Raw genomic sequence first — 14,896 nt, 5'->3', positions numbered from 1 at the left:
ATATTTTGTTTTATTCTACGGAAAGGTAGATTATACAAAAGTTGGTTATACAAGTGTGTTAACACAAATTGCTAAATTTTGAAAATTAAAAAAAAATACTGAGTAACTTAAAATTAATTTACTTTAGAAGGTTCGCATTTTATATTTAGAACTGATATGACATTTGTAATTTTGCTCACTCTTAGTCTACAGTAAAGAGTTTTTGTTATTATTATTATCCTGGATGTCACTCCACCCGCTTAATATATAATAGATACATATATTATAATCACTACTTATATAAATAATATAGTAAATTTACTTACATATATAAATATAAGTGGGTAGAGGATTACATCCCGGGAGATCAAACGGCCGGGGGTTAGGGCTGTAGGCTGAGAAACCGGCGGACAATCCCAGCAGAGTCAAGTAACACCGCCTTTTGCATCCTGGCTGCGAGCGAACCGTCCCGGATCCCCAGTTTACTTATTATTATTATTAAAGTAGTAAGTTCCCTTCCCGTCCCAAATTTATGTGTAATTTTGTATGTATTTTTAATTAAAAATATACAAGTGTTACCTAAAACATAAACAATAAGATGCCTTAAGACCTGACAGGTCTGAAAGTAAAATATACATACAGCCGTTAAAAACACGTTAGTGTCACTACAATATAAAATGTCACTGCATTTCGCCGATGTTCTCGTGATGTTTGTTACGACTCGTTCTTACAAATATGTTATGTAAAGAAAGTGGAACTTTGTACCAGCGAATAAAACTAGTGGTCAGTGCATAAATTATAGTCAATATTTCCTAGTTTTATTATATTTAGCATGTATTACGTGTCAATATTGCAATTGCAATATTCCTATTGCTATTGCTTATTATTGACTATTGCAATGTGTTTTGTAAAAATTATAACTTCTATTCTGATTTTATACAATTTTTGAAAATTATAAATGTAATATATGTATACAAAATATATATATATAATAGAATAGATCCACAATCGTGTAAGTATTTGATTCTAATGTTACTAAAAGACTGTCTAAGAATCGTGTTCTGTAGTGCAAATGTTGTTGTAAGAAGTAATTCAAGAAGAGTAGAGAGAAGTACTCAGTGTTCGCCAACTATTTATACTGAACACAGTGCTCAAACAACATTCTATGACTCGCTATGATCCTTTTTTAAATAACAATAAACGATGCAAATATAAAGTCTGCAACTCAGATACCCGTTGGTCCACCGCTTTCTCAAGGAGGTTTTTTGGTTTTATGGGCTGTCATCTATATAACAAGATAAACAGGTTGATCAACATATATCCGCTTACTAAATATGAATATAAAAAAGCTACAGTCAAATGGCTTAAAGATCTCGACTACAATGGGACTGAGAAGTTGTTACTAGTCCTCAGTTAATACTAAGCACTCTAACACGTATATACACATATTATGTTCATTACCACACATACATGTACATACACTAAGACCTACATACACTAATACATACATACACTGACACATTCATGCATTAACAAATACATACACTAACCCATACATACACCATGACACTAAAGTGTGAGTATATTTAATAATTTTATAGATCAAATTGATGTATTTAAATTCCATTCGGTCCGGATGTGGAGGGACAGGCAATCTGTAATACAGGTCTCCTAGTTCAGTCGCCAGTTTCTCACACAGATTTTGCTTCGTTATTGTTGAAATTTGTATTTTGTGTCTATTTTGTGTGAGAGAAAACAAAATAAATATTTATTATATTATTATATTATTAATTAATAAAAGTACTCACCACTTGCTGGCTTACTGCTAATCTATAACGATCTATCCTCGAAAATCTCAGATCTGGACTTGATTAGTGATAACATGAGAGTTTATAAATAAAAAATAGTGCTATTATAAACATTGTTTTCTTTAAAATTTATGTTTTTGTAATTAATTTTTATCTGTCACTCAGATTTATATTTAAATTGTAATTTAATTCCTTTTTTGTATAATATTTTTTTGAAATTGTTGTGGTTTTTTAAATTTTAAATAATTATAATTTCACTAAGGTTAGCTTGTAGTTAAGAAGAAGAAGAAAGAAGAAATAAGAAGAGTTCCATTCTTTGACATACTTAACTAAAAATGTTACATCTATAAAAGATTGCAACAGTTGCTAATGCAATACGTAACAGGTATCAAAGTCTAAGTGCCTTTTGTATAAATTCTGCGGTCCGTATTTAAGAAAACTTGTTGATATTTTCAAGTGAAAGGTGCGTGTGGTAGAGAAAACTCAAAATATCCTTTATAATGAAAACATACATTAGTCTTTGCATACTTTACCTAAGTTTCACTTTGTCTGCTCGAGCATTTTTCTTCTTTGGAGGTAACTTTTACATTAATATAACGCTAATTACATTTTCGTAAAAGTTTCTTTAAGTTTCAAAGAACGTTGTTCATAAAATGGTATTTTATACGTAAACTGGACTACTTTGTTTTGTAAGTGTTATAATTAAAGTTTATTTATGAGTTAGGTCAAAGAGAACTTTTTTTTAACAAAAATAAATTACTACTTTTTAAATTTTATAGAGAATTATGAACTACTTACTGGGAATTCGACTAACGTACTAGGAAAATAGTTCTTGTTTTATGAGTAAGAGTTAAAAGTAATATTTAATAAGTAATTTCATGATATCATGTGTTTCATAATGTAGAGGTATCTGGGTAGATATAAATTATTTTATGAACACAGAAAAGAAATCAAAGGATCCTTAAATATATAAAATAATTTATAACGATTCTAACACTTCGTTTTTTGCTATGACTAGCTAAATTCAACAAGTAGGGTATAATAAAGTATGTTTGGTGATTATGACATTTTTACATTTTAAAGATATTTTATGGCTATAGTTATACACTGCAGTGCTTAAAGAAAAATATAATCTCTTATTTTAGTTCAATGCTTTGTTCCGTAATAAATAGTTATAAAAAAAATGGTTATCTGTAAAAGTGGTTTACGGACGATAGTTTAACCGTTTAACGTGACAACGTCATAATAAAACATCTCCTCGGACGCATAGGCCAATCGAGTGGAAGAGAGATAGATGCAGTGCAAGCGTACAATAAGCGTTCCGGGACAATGGGCGTAACGGGACAATGAGTCATCCTTTTTCGTGCATGCAGCCGGCGTTCATCGATTTATTAGGCGTTGTCACGTCAAAAAAAATACTCGAAAGCTTAAGAGAATTATAATTTTATTCATTTATACGAGTATTAATTAAAGTTGACCACTATTAAACTTATAATAATTTAATATATTGTGGACAGACTAAATGGCAATTGTTTTATGCAAATGCGGTAATGTATGAATAATTGTTTACAGAAAATCGGGAACCCTACCTATTTTGCATAAAGGTCTGTCCATTGTACTGCACGCCGAGGAGACATGATTTAGGTAACAAATTTTAAATTTATACTTATTCCTAATAATATGTATGCAAGAGTAACCTCCTTAATCTATCTGTGTCTATATAGCGCAAGGATGGATTATGCGTATGTGCAGTATGTGATCGATACCAGGCTTGAATCTGGACTGGCTTAGGTAAAATTTATAAGTGCTAAATTTATTTGTGTTATCTTCGTAGTTGGTGGATTATAATACCTTGAAAGAAAATCTGCAAATCTTTAAAGAAATTTCTTTGTTGTTTTGATTTATTAAGACAAATTACATTTTTAATGTTGATTCAAAAATTATTAATATTATATTTATTAATTTTAAACTAGGTATCATTTGATGACTTTAAAAAAAATTCTATTCAAGAAATAGACATGTTCATACTATTTTATTTATATTTCAGACGAATCATCTTTAATTTATGTTGATGAACCTCCGCCTTTCATTCCTGATGATTGGTATCACCACCATGAGGTACCATATCATTTCGACCCATATTACTTCTGTAAGCCACCGAAACCTACCACCACAACAACAACACCTGCCCCTACTACGACGACTACAGAAGAACCCTCGGGGATATGTATATTTTGTATGAAGAAATGCACAAAGTATCCTAAGTCATAAAATAAATATTACGAAAGCTAACTTTGTTTTTTTATTTCTATATTTAAAGGTTTCACTGCGTTTTCAGGTACTAAATAAAAAATGTCATTATTCGGAAATCAGATAATGTAAATAAAAACCAAAGTATTGATATTTACATAACAATAAATCAAAAAAAAATGAATGGATTCCGATTCGTAATACGTGTAACGCTTTACGATTCAAAATATATAACTTAAAAATATGTAGCTACGGTATAAAACGGTAACGACAACAGACCTCCTGTGACTATGGTTGTTGAACGTCGGGCATTTAAATAACCTAATAAACCGCGACAAAATCCGAAAAGGGTGTTTCATTATAATGATTTTTATGTTTATTAATTAAAACAAATACAATTTAAAAGAATTTAAAAGAATAGGTCTGAAATATAAAATTATTGTGAATCGTTAATGGAAGTAATTTAGAATTAAAATATTAGAAAACATTGCTGTATAAAGTTGTGTATCATTTAGGGTATCACACGTTATTGGTTGATTCCTCACAGTTGGCTTTATCAATGGTAATGACACCATTACTAATAACGTAGAGATTATTAGAAGCATACTAATGTGCTTTTTTATATCGTTATCATTAACTTAATGCGATCTTAATTCAACTTATACTTGGCTCTAACAAAAAAAAATCATCAGTTAATTCGTATGATTCAGAAGGCATTCTGAAACACGATTATCTCCGAAACTGCAGAACAGTAGCGTCACCAATTAAGCACCCATTCTTTTTTATAGGAAAATCAAGTTTGTTGTCCTTTTGTGAGATATTTAAAGACAGGAATAATTCAGTACTTTAAAAACAAAACCTGAAATAGTCTCATAAATTATACATTACAATTACATTTTGTGTATTTAACTTCGTAACCATCTGGTACAAATATTTATTTAATCTAGAGCCCAATAATAATTTATGGCTACCCTTTAAAGGGCAAACTTTAGCTCTGGGAAATAGCTACTTTTGAAGTGTCTACGAAACTTTGCAAAATTGCAGATAGCAAAGGAAAACGATCTGTAAACTTTATCTTGGCAAAATTTTTGAGTTACAAGTTTATATATATTTCTGGTAATTGTGTGGGACCTAATTCAATACTATTTTTAGCATTAAATATTGATTTAATAAAGAAAAGTATTGCCAATATATTTTATATGATATGACTAGCTTCTGCCGGCGACTTCGTCCGCGTGGAATAGGAACAATTCTGTTAAACGTGATTTTTACAAAACTTTTACTGTTTACGCAGGGCACGCAGCGGAAGCTCTTAAAAAGAAAAAATCCCGATTTTAAAACATTCTTCATTGGTGCACCGCTCCTCTAGTCTTAGCGTTATGATATATAGCCTATAACCTTACTCGATAAATGGGATATCTAACACAGAAAGAATTTTTCAAATCGGACCAGTAGTTGCTGAGATTAGCGCGCTCAAACAAACACTTCATCTTTATAATATTAGTAAAGGTTATCAATTATATTATTAGAACATAATTTTTTCACTCTCTCTAAGAGAGTCTCTCGTAAGGTCGTAATGCTTAAAATAATGTATTTTTGCACTTTAAATGTTAATCAGTAAATCTTTTAATTTTAATCAGTAGATATATCGAAAAACAATGTATCGTAAGCGTAAAACTAAATAAAACAAAGTAATCGGTACCACTAAGTTTAGTTGCTTAACTGTCTGACCTTTCAGTTTTAGTTAGGAATTGACCTCTACACAAAAATAACAAGTAAGTCACTTTCGAACTGAACGAAGAGCGACCTTTAAAGTACGATTTTCGATGAAATAATTAATTTAAACACAATTTAAAAAATATTTCATTATAAAAATTGTTAACGTATCATTAATGTATTAATTACATTAAATTAATGTTTACTTCGAAATATTATTTTAAAATTTTATATTTAGCATACGGCGGTATTACGCGTATATTTAAAACAGGATTATCAAGTTACATAATGCAAATGCAAGATAATCTTGAAACTAGTTTTTTGTTGCCTAAGTAAACTAGTGTCACCGGTCAATTAAATTTTACTTTTATGGAAAGCGAAAGTGTTCATGTAAATGTAGTCTAACTTAATACGTAACTGAAATTAAAATGTGTAAAAATCGCTATCAGGTGTAAATGATAACAAACGGGACCGACGGCTTAACGTGCTCTCCGAGGCACTACACAAATACCTAGACACTAAATGCTTGTCCGTGTTGTGTGCACTAATGTTAAACCTGCAACCGCCAACGCAAAAGCCACAAACTAGTGCTGTGACCGCTGCTCCAAAGCATCGTTAAACGATTACCAATAAAATATTAATTTAAATCAAATTATAATTATTTAAAGTAATAAAACTTAAATCAAAGCATAAATTGACGCATGCTATTCGTATCGGTACAATATTCCTATGTACTGTTATGTCTATATCTTATTATTAACCGTTTAGTAGCAACGTTTGTTCAGTTGACGAATTTTCCTAACCGCAAATGCTTAACTGAGTCTTTTCGTCAGGAATGACAAATGGAAAATGGACTGAAATGTCGAATCCAAATTTATCCCTAAGAAGACTGTAGCTTCCCTAAATAAAAGCCTCACATTATTTAAATCCAAGTTCAAAACCAATGTGTTTGTCTTAAAGCAAACATATATTTATTACGGCTAATAAAGCCTAAGTTCTTCTTTCCGATGTACCGTAAATGATTGTGGACTTTCTAGCAAAAAAAAGAGCAGCATGTACCCTGAAAATGTTTATCATTAACTACATAGTTACATTGTTTAAAAAAAAAAAACATTCAAATAAATTTGCTTCCTACTCAAACTAAATGTGGATACATATTTTTTTGGCTTCAGTTCTATCTACCAGAATAATGTTAACCATATTCTACTGACAATTATTTAATGTACACAATTTACCGATATAAGGTCCATGGTATGAAAAAAATATAAATCAACAATGTATGAAAAACACGGTATGAAACTAACACTGGCGCTCAGTGACACTGACTCTTCGTGACGTTGAGAAGGTCGTTTTACAAGGGTTTTAGTTGTTTATGTAAGATATAGGTATAATAGTATACCATCATCTACTAGTACTTGTACAGATAAGAATAAAAAACATCATTTATGTTTTGATTGTACAGGTTCATTATTTTTATTGATGGTGATTTTTATTCATTTAATATAATATTTTAATTTTGTAATATCACCGCAATCATTATTATGGACGTAATTGTAGTTACGTGAGCTTACACGTACACTTTTTTTTCATTTGAAAAATGTAAAAATTGAATTTTTTTATATGGTATATTGAAACAAATATTTTAAATTATGATTTTTTCTTTCTTAATATTCACTAAGTTTCTGGAATTATGTGTGAGCAACAGTAACATAAAGGCATACTAAAATAGTTGTGGTATATTCGTGTAGGCGTTTTATTTTCGGAGTCTAATCTAGTTAGAAATACGCTACGTTAACGCGAAATCAATAATATCGTTTACTTTATACATTTTATATATTTTTAGTATTATTAATTACCTTCTATGAAAGCGAATGGGTAATTGTTTTGATTTTCACTTCACCTTTAGATAGTTCCTTATAAAATGTTAATACTTCATAGGTTTGCTTGTTCGTTTGATACAATGAGGTGAATTATTAAAAAATTCCTGCTCCTGCTCCTGGGGGGATTGGGGATTGGGTCGGCAACGCGCTTGCGATGCTTCTGGTGTTGCAGGCGTCTATAAGCTACGGTAATCGCTTACCACCAGGTGAGCCGTACGCTTGTTTGCCGACCCAGTGACATAAAAAAAAAATATATATATATATAAACGTTTTAAACACACAATGTTGTCACACAAACACACAACGAGAATTGTAATTTTCGTCACAAAAATTTCTGCATTGAATGTTATTTTAGAAATAAAATAATAATGTGAAGAAATTCCGCATAAACAATTATTTTTATTTTCACGAAATTTAATTAATACCATAAATTTGACTAGTTCAAAACAATCAAAACGAACTAGATCAAAACACATTTCATTTAGCAGTAATTCGCTTTGAAAAAATGACAATAGAAATACGGCAACAAACCGAACTTAGTAAAGGACAGGTAAGATAAGATTCACTCTGTTATATTGCAATGTTTTCCGTAACACTGGTGTTATCATACAATTTAAAAAAAGGAAGACAGAATTTTAAAAAGAAAACAAATGTTATTTTTACCTCTTTCCTGTTTGGTAAAACACCAAAATTGTTTACATGATTATGGTATAACAATTTAAATTTAATTTGGCTTTATTATTTTATAGATAAAAAAAATTAAAGTCAAATTGGTATTTATTGTCCTATAAAGATTTTTAGCATCAGCAATGCGTTAAATGACTTATGGTATGAGTCGTGGTCGTATCGTAAATTGGCCAGATCATGAAATGACCAAGTATTTAATGAAATGGTTGCGCTTCATGAAATTGGCTACAACATGATGTGCATTTGGCCAGATCAAAGTTGCGAAACCATTTTCATTAGCCGTATATGAAAAGCAGTTGTTGATTATTACTAAGTTGTCCTGAGTTTATAACCAAATATTGAATAGCACAGATACTAAACTGTTTTGTAACTTTACTGCTTAGTAATATGCTACGTATATTGAAAAGGTTTTTACTTATCACGATTCAGCCTATGACATACCACTGCGGGATACCTCTTTTTTCATGTAGAAGAAGGATTGGAGCTTAATCCACCATGCTGCTCCACTGCGGGTTAGCGAATATGTTCCTACTATGAGTAACGATCGCTATATGGTTTTTATGATAACAACTGGAACCGACGGATTAGCGTGCTTTTTGAGGCACGGTACACAGATACGCATGGATACAAACGGTAAAGAAATATCCGAGGCACGGGGGGATGAGATTTCCTGATCGGGTCCAGATCAGAAAATCTCATCTCATCGGTCTCGTTCGGTCCGGTCCTTTTAAAAAACACGAATGAATATTCTTGAAAAAAAAAAAGCGAATTGATATTATAAATATGTTACTTAATATAATTATTATGATATTTATTTCCGTTTATTTTTTAAAATGTATTATTAATTTATTTATGTTTTTACTTTAAATATCAATTATTTTTATGTTATTAATTAATTATTATTATTAATTAAATTTTATTTATTAACTACTTTCCAACTACTTACGACTGCTCCACTGTGTAGAAATGGACTCCCTGCTAGACTGTCTTGATAACTGTATATGTAATAAGTACGCTTAAAAACATTGATAGCGCGATTCAAGCTCAGTTCGCGTAATTTCTTTCAGGCTATCCTGATCTGGACCGGAGCGGGTCCTGATCCTGTATGCCTTACCATACTTGATTATATTTTACATCAGGCTATCCTTGTCTGGACCAGACCTAGTCCTGATAGAGCTTGCCGGATCTGGCATGCCTCATTCTATCCTGATCCATTCCAGATACATTATCTGGTTGAGTCTGATCTTTTTTCTAGTCGGGTACACCTATAACCTACACCTATAGCTAAGCATATACTAGACCTATCTATGTTTTATGGCCAAAACTATATTATTATCGGCCTACCAATACTTCGTACAAATCTTGACTAAACTGTCACCAAGGAGGTGTATCACCATGGCTGTAAAAAGGTAAAATTTTGTTTGTAAATGAAAGAGATTCGACAAAGAGGTCGATTTGAATTTTATTTGCATGATAGATAGGTACAGGTACAAATGGATCGTTTAATTGTGTTTACTACCTTTAGTAACCCCTAAATGTTCAAAAACGTGAGGAATTTTTACCGTTACCTTAGAATTCTAAACATGTTGAGATAAATTTGATGTGCCTTTTTTAGTTTATTTAGGTTGCAACCATGCTGAGATTATGTTTACAGAAACGTATTTAAGGTGCTTAATGTAAATGCCAAGAGTAAATTTGTTGAGGATTATAGCATCAAAAATAAGTTTAAAAGAAAAATCATCATCGAAACTTAATATCCAAGCTTCCTGATTCGTTCACAAAAAATATAAATTTCCTATCAAGCAAAAAATCTTGATGGGATTTTAATTATTTTCGTTCATATTATTTACGTAGTGGAACCTTTTTTGGTTGTGAAAATGTAGAGTAGCAGTTAAATCATATACACACGGCAGTGCTGTGTTCTGGCATCATTATGCAATAGCGTAAAACAAGTAGCGCGAAGACTAACAAGAGCATTATAAATAGTTGATTTAGGAGCGACTAAATGTTCCTCAAGAAGGATTAAGGAACGCCGAATCTGAAAACTTCGCATACTTGTCTCTAAAAGGGCTGTTCCGAACTATTTTGTTTTCAAATTATCTAGTTGTTGTTTGGAGTCAGTTAGAACATTTTTCTTTACGTTTTTAGCAAGTCACGAAATTATGTATTTCGGAACTTTCCTTTCTAGACTTGTCAGGTACCTAATTTTATTGAATAATGTTAATTTATTAAGAAAATAGGTTACTAGCTGATATATAAAATAGAGATGTGCATTTATATACATACTGCAAAAGCAGCAAACAAGGAAACACTACACGACGCAATATACGAAGCGAACGCATCAAAATTTCTATCAACTGTATGCTGTCTACGTTGCTCTGTGTAAATTTATATTAAAATATATTTTACCTCGTTCACCTAGAATAGGATTTTAGCGGCATCGTTGTTCGACATGATCGCAACAACGCGAGGACAAAATATGCGCTCTGATTTATAACATCTACATGCACAAAAGTCTAGTAATTATTCTCTCTTTAAATATTATTTAAAATACACTTAATAATATTATAAATATGGCTACATGTTTCAATATTAATGATTCAGAAAATGGCCTATTTCAGAATAAATGTTGGATCAAAATAAATTTACCACTTTATTTGACTTGATACAGTACACGCGTTTAGGAACTTTTTATAAAGAAAACAGTATATAAATGTTCTATTGTCGTGACATTTTCAAGCGAGTGAATCCTTTGCCGCGAAAAAAAATTGGTTTGAGGATTATGACCCGACTCGTAATTTGGTGGATGCTTTTTCTCTCGCTAATGATGTTTTTCAACAAAAAAAATGTTTACAAAACTAAGTGAATTTCTCTTTATAAACTTTTTATAAAATTTATTTTCGTTATTTAATTGAAATATTTATAATTTGTTCTGGACATAATGCCAAATAATTGCCGATATGTTTTTTATTTTATAAATAAACCAGCTGATCCCGCAAACGTTGTTTTTTCATATATGTTATTAACCCCTTCAATCCCCTTAATAACTTAGAGTTATGAAAAATAGATGCTGGCCAATTCTCAAACCTACCCGATATGCACACAAAATTTCATAAAAATTGGAGCCGCCGTTTCGGAAGATTATGACAACTAACATCATGACACGAGAATTTTATATATAAGATGATGTTTTGCATTATATTACAATGACAATTGCTTACACAATTCTGTTACTGAAACACGAGTATGTTTACGTCGTTAGTTCAAGCCGTCAGCTGTGTCTGGAAGAGTTGAGCAAATAGCGACGAGTATTGACAGAGACATATGTACATACAATTTAGTTTTGTATCTTACGAAAATATTGATAATGTTATCATCTTTCGGCTCTTGTGTGTAATTGTGACCGTATTGTTTAAACTTTGTCATATGTAGACGTAGTCAGTCAGTCAGCTCAGCCTATTGCAGTCCACTGCTGGATATAGGCCTCCCCAAGTTCGCGCCAAACATCCCGGTTTTCCGCAATCCTCATCCAGCCTACACCGGCAATCTTACGTAGATCGTCGGTCCAACGGGCCGGAGGACGTCCCACACTGCGTTTGCCAAGACGCATTGTGGATGTAAAAGAAACCAAAAATATTCGGTATCCACCTCTCAACAGTGTTCTGTGTTATATTTTTAAATCCATACCAATATTTCATTAAAACTTTCTAAACTACAAAAATATATTACGTTGTTCTTCGGTTAAATATCAGGAGAAATGCTTCAGGATATACTGCTACGATCTTCGATTCACCGCAGAAATGTCAAACCCACTCACAATGACTCAAACATTTTACAGGTTTATGAGATTAGTCGTTTACTAAAATGCAGTTTAACTATTTGCAGTTTTTTCAAAATATTAATCATATTAACTATCACTGTGTAATGGTCTGAGTAGTAAATACGTTAGAAAAAATTATCGTGTAATGTTTTGTTATTTACATTTTACATGTATCTATCTAATACTATTAAAGGAGCAATTCTTGTATATATATATAAATATATATATATATATATATATATATATATAAATATATATATATATATATATATATAAATATATATATATATATATATATATAAATATATATATATATATATATATATATATGTGTATAGAATCTGAATCTCAGAAACAGCTCCGACGATTTTCATGAAATTTAGTATGCGGGGGATTTCGGCGGAGATAAATAAACCTAGCTAGGATTCATTTTTAGAAAATGTCGTTCTATCCCAGTTTTTAGACAGTGAAAAAATGGCTACAAATATCGTTAGAATACGAAATTAAATTTCGCACTTGTCAATAAAGTTATAATAGCTTAGGTGGGAAATCGGGCCGTAGCGATCGACCGAAAAAACCACGCTTCTAACCCTCAAATTCCTCAAACCAGATCGATTATTATTTTTTTTTTCTTTTTTCTAATTGGACTCATTATTTTTTATTTAAATAGCCAGTTCTTGTTCTTTATTATTATGTCGGTAAAATCGAAAAATATTATTCATATTTTATCATCATTATTTTTAATTATTTTTTTATTTTTGGGTTTTTATGTTTATGTATATTTTTTATTATTGTCGGTAAAAAAAATATTTTCATATTTTATAAATATTGTAATTCGTATTTAAATATGATTTCCAAAAAACACGATATACTAAAAATACCGAGCTAAGCTCGGTCACGGTCCACGGTTCTTTTTATTGCTAGAAATAATGTTTTCTATTGTGCCGAAAACTCTAATAAAACCCAGGTACAAGTATGCCAAAGGCAAACGGTTAATTAGATTCGAACAAATCTAATAGAAAACATCCTGAAAGCTTTCAGGTGAAAAGAAAATATCTACTATATCAGACTGAAATTGAGCGAAAGCCATTTCGTAATAGAATAAGGACATCAGTGAAAGTTCTGGTCACCACATAAAGAAACATCTTGATTTTTGTACACATTTGAGCAATCCTTGTTTTCGTGAATTCCAGTTTTTTTTTTTTTTTTTTTTTTTGAACGAAGGATTTTTTCAAAAACGCTTTTGTTATAATATGCTTTAAAATCAAAATGTTTAACTTAAATCCACCCAAGAAGCAGAAGGCTAAGTAACGAAGTTTTTTTTGATAGAATACGCTTCTAAAGAAAATTTCAATATTCGTAAAAGCCAGGACATTCGTAATCTAAACATATCATATCAATTAATAAATACGAACAGTTGCTTATTTTTTTAATTTTGGACTATAGATTTGTGTTTTAATTTTGGTGAAAACAAGCTTTAACCAACTGATTATAGCTCTCTTCAGGCATAGTCACACTTGGTACAATACAATACAATACAAATATACTTTATTGCACAACCGAAAACAATACAAGTAACATAAAAGAAAGAGAAATAATAATAATAATAATAATAATAATAATAACAAAAAAAAAGATACGGTATATTGGTACGGTCAGTAAAAAGTTCGGAAGACATAATATACGAGCATTTTCCATCCTCCTTTCTCACCTTCTTTAAATAATTACAGTCACGATAAAAATCAACCATAAGTCTGAATCAAAGTTCACTTTCAAAGAAACTTCATACATTTTTCATATTGTCTCTCATTGTCTATCTCAACTTAAATATATTAAGAAACATTGATACTAGAAAGACGTCTCTAGCATCTTTATTAAAACGTTTATTGAGAATATTATATTTTATAAATAACAACAATCACGTTATCCGTGGTCGTAGGGACGTAACAAACAACGATGTTAGTACTTAACGCGACAACTGTTAAACTCCTCACAAAATGTAGATTGCTAAAATAAACCTATTCTATGATTATTAAAATTAAACTTAATACGATAATTTTCAAATTTAATATTGTAACAAATCTTATTAACATATTTAAAGACTGACATTGTTAAGTAACGCACTCGTCACTAGATGGCACTGACTTCCGTTACATCGTGCTATGAAAGTTATACGAAGAATGAATATACCACGCCGGTTACCAATTCAGGCAATCACTTCTGGTGGTACACCAGTATATTTCGCTTAGTTCGCTAGTATATAGCGCTTAGTTCGTGCACGCTCTTATTTGAGTGTCCCTAACTATCCCTGTGCCTTTTAACCGGTTGCCTCACTCCGCTAAAATGAAAATTATCCTAAGCTAAATTCCTCTCTACTGCCTCCCTAACCTGTCGTCGTCCCTGTGTCTCCGTGTTGTCGTGTCGCAACTGCGTCGACTATCCAACACCTCCCCACAAAATGCCCAAACAACTGCCCAAATCCCCACACACTACAACTTTGTTAAATTATTTATTTTAGCTATACAGAAATATTTTATTCTATATTTTCCGTCACGACCCGATAGTTGAATTCTTTAAGGGAAACATCAGGAAAACGAAATTATTTATAAAATACGTGACATATTATATATTATTACGTTTTCCTCAATATAGTCAAAAATAATTATATTATGTATCTCGTATATTAGATATATTTTGATATAAATTATATGTCTGAATTAGTATAATGATGAAAATAAATGTATCTAGTGTTAATG

The 14,896-nt window shown here is 30.9% G+C and overlaps 1 protein-coding gene across 1 annotated transcript; it reads left to right on the top strand.

The window, feature by feature from the left end:
- Positions 1–2,235: 2,235 nt before the first annotated feature.
- LOC123660139 lies at positions 2,236–4,079 on the top strand. Its single transcript, XM_045595242.1, has 3 exons — positions 2,236–2,363; positions 3,360–3,431; positions 3,835–4,079. Exons 1-3 carry the CDS (start codon positions 2,288–2,290, stop codon positions 4,056–4,058), a joined length of 372 nt encoding a protein of 123 aa, XP_045451198.1. The 5' UTR covers positions 2,236–2,287; the 3' UTR covers positions 4,059–4,079.
- Positions 4,080–14,896: the final 10,817 nt, after the last annotated feature.

Source organism: Melitaea cinxia, chromosome 15, assembly GCF_905220565.1.
Source record: "Melitaea cinxia chromosome 15, ilMelCinx1.1, whole genome shotgun sequence".
NCBI classification, from domain to species: domain Eukaryota; kingdom Metazoa; phylum Arthropoda; class Insecta; order Lepidoptera; family Nymphalidae; genus Melitaea; species Melitaea cinxia.
The sequence above is the reverse complement of the archived record's forward strand: the minus strand, read 5'-3'. Positions and strand labels throughout refer to the sequence as shown.

Bases quoted from the DNA above. Each gene is read 5' to 3' on its own strand.
- LOC123660139 (XM_045595242.1), top strand. From the start codon at position 2,288: ATGAAAACATACATTAGTCTTTGCATACTTTACCTAAGTTTCACTTTG. The intron at 2,364-3,359 runs GTAACTTTTACA...AATTGTTTACAG, and splicing joins AGCATTTTTCTTCTTTGGAG to AAAATCGGGAACCCTACCTA. The intron at 3,432-3,834 runs GTAACAAATTTT...TTTATATTTCAG, and splicing joins GCCGAGGAGACATGATTTAG to ACGAATCATCTTTAATTTAT.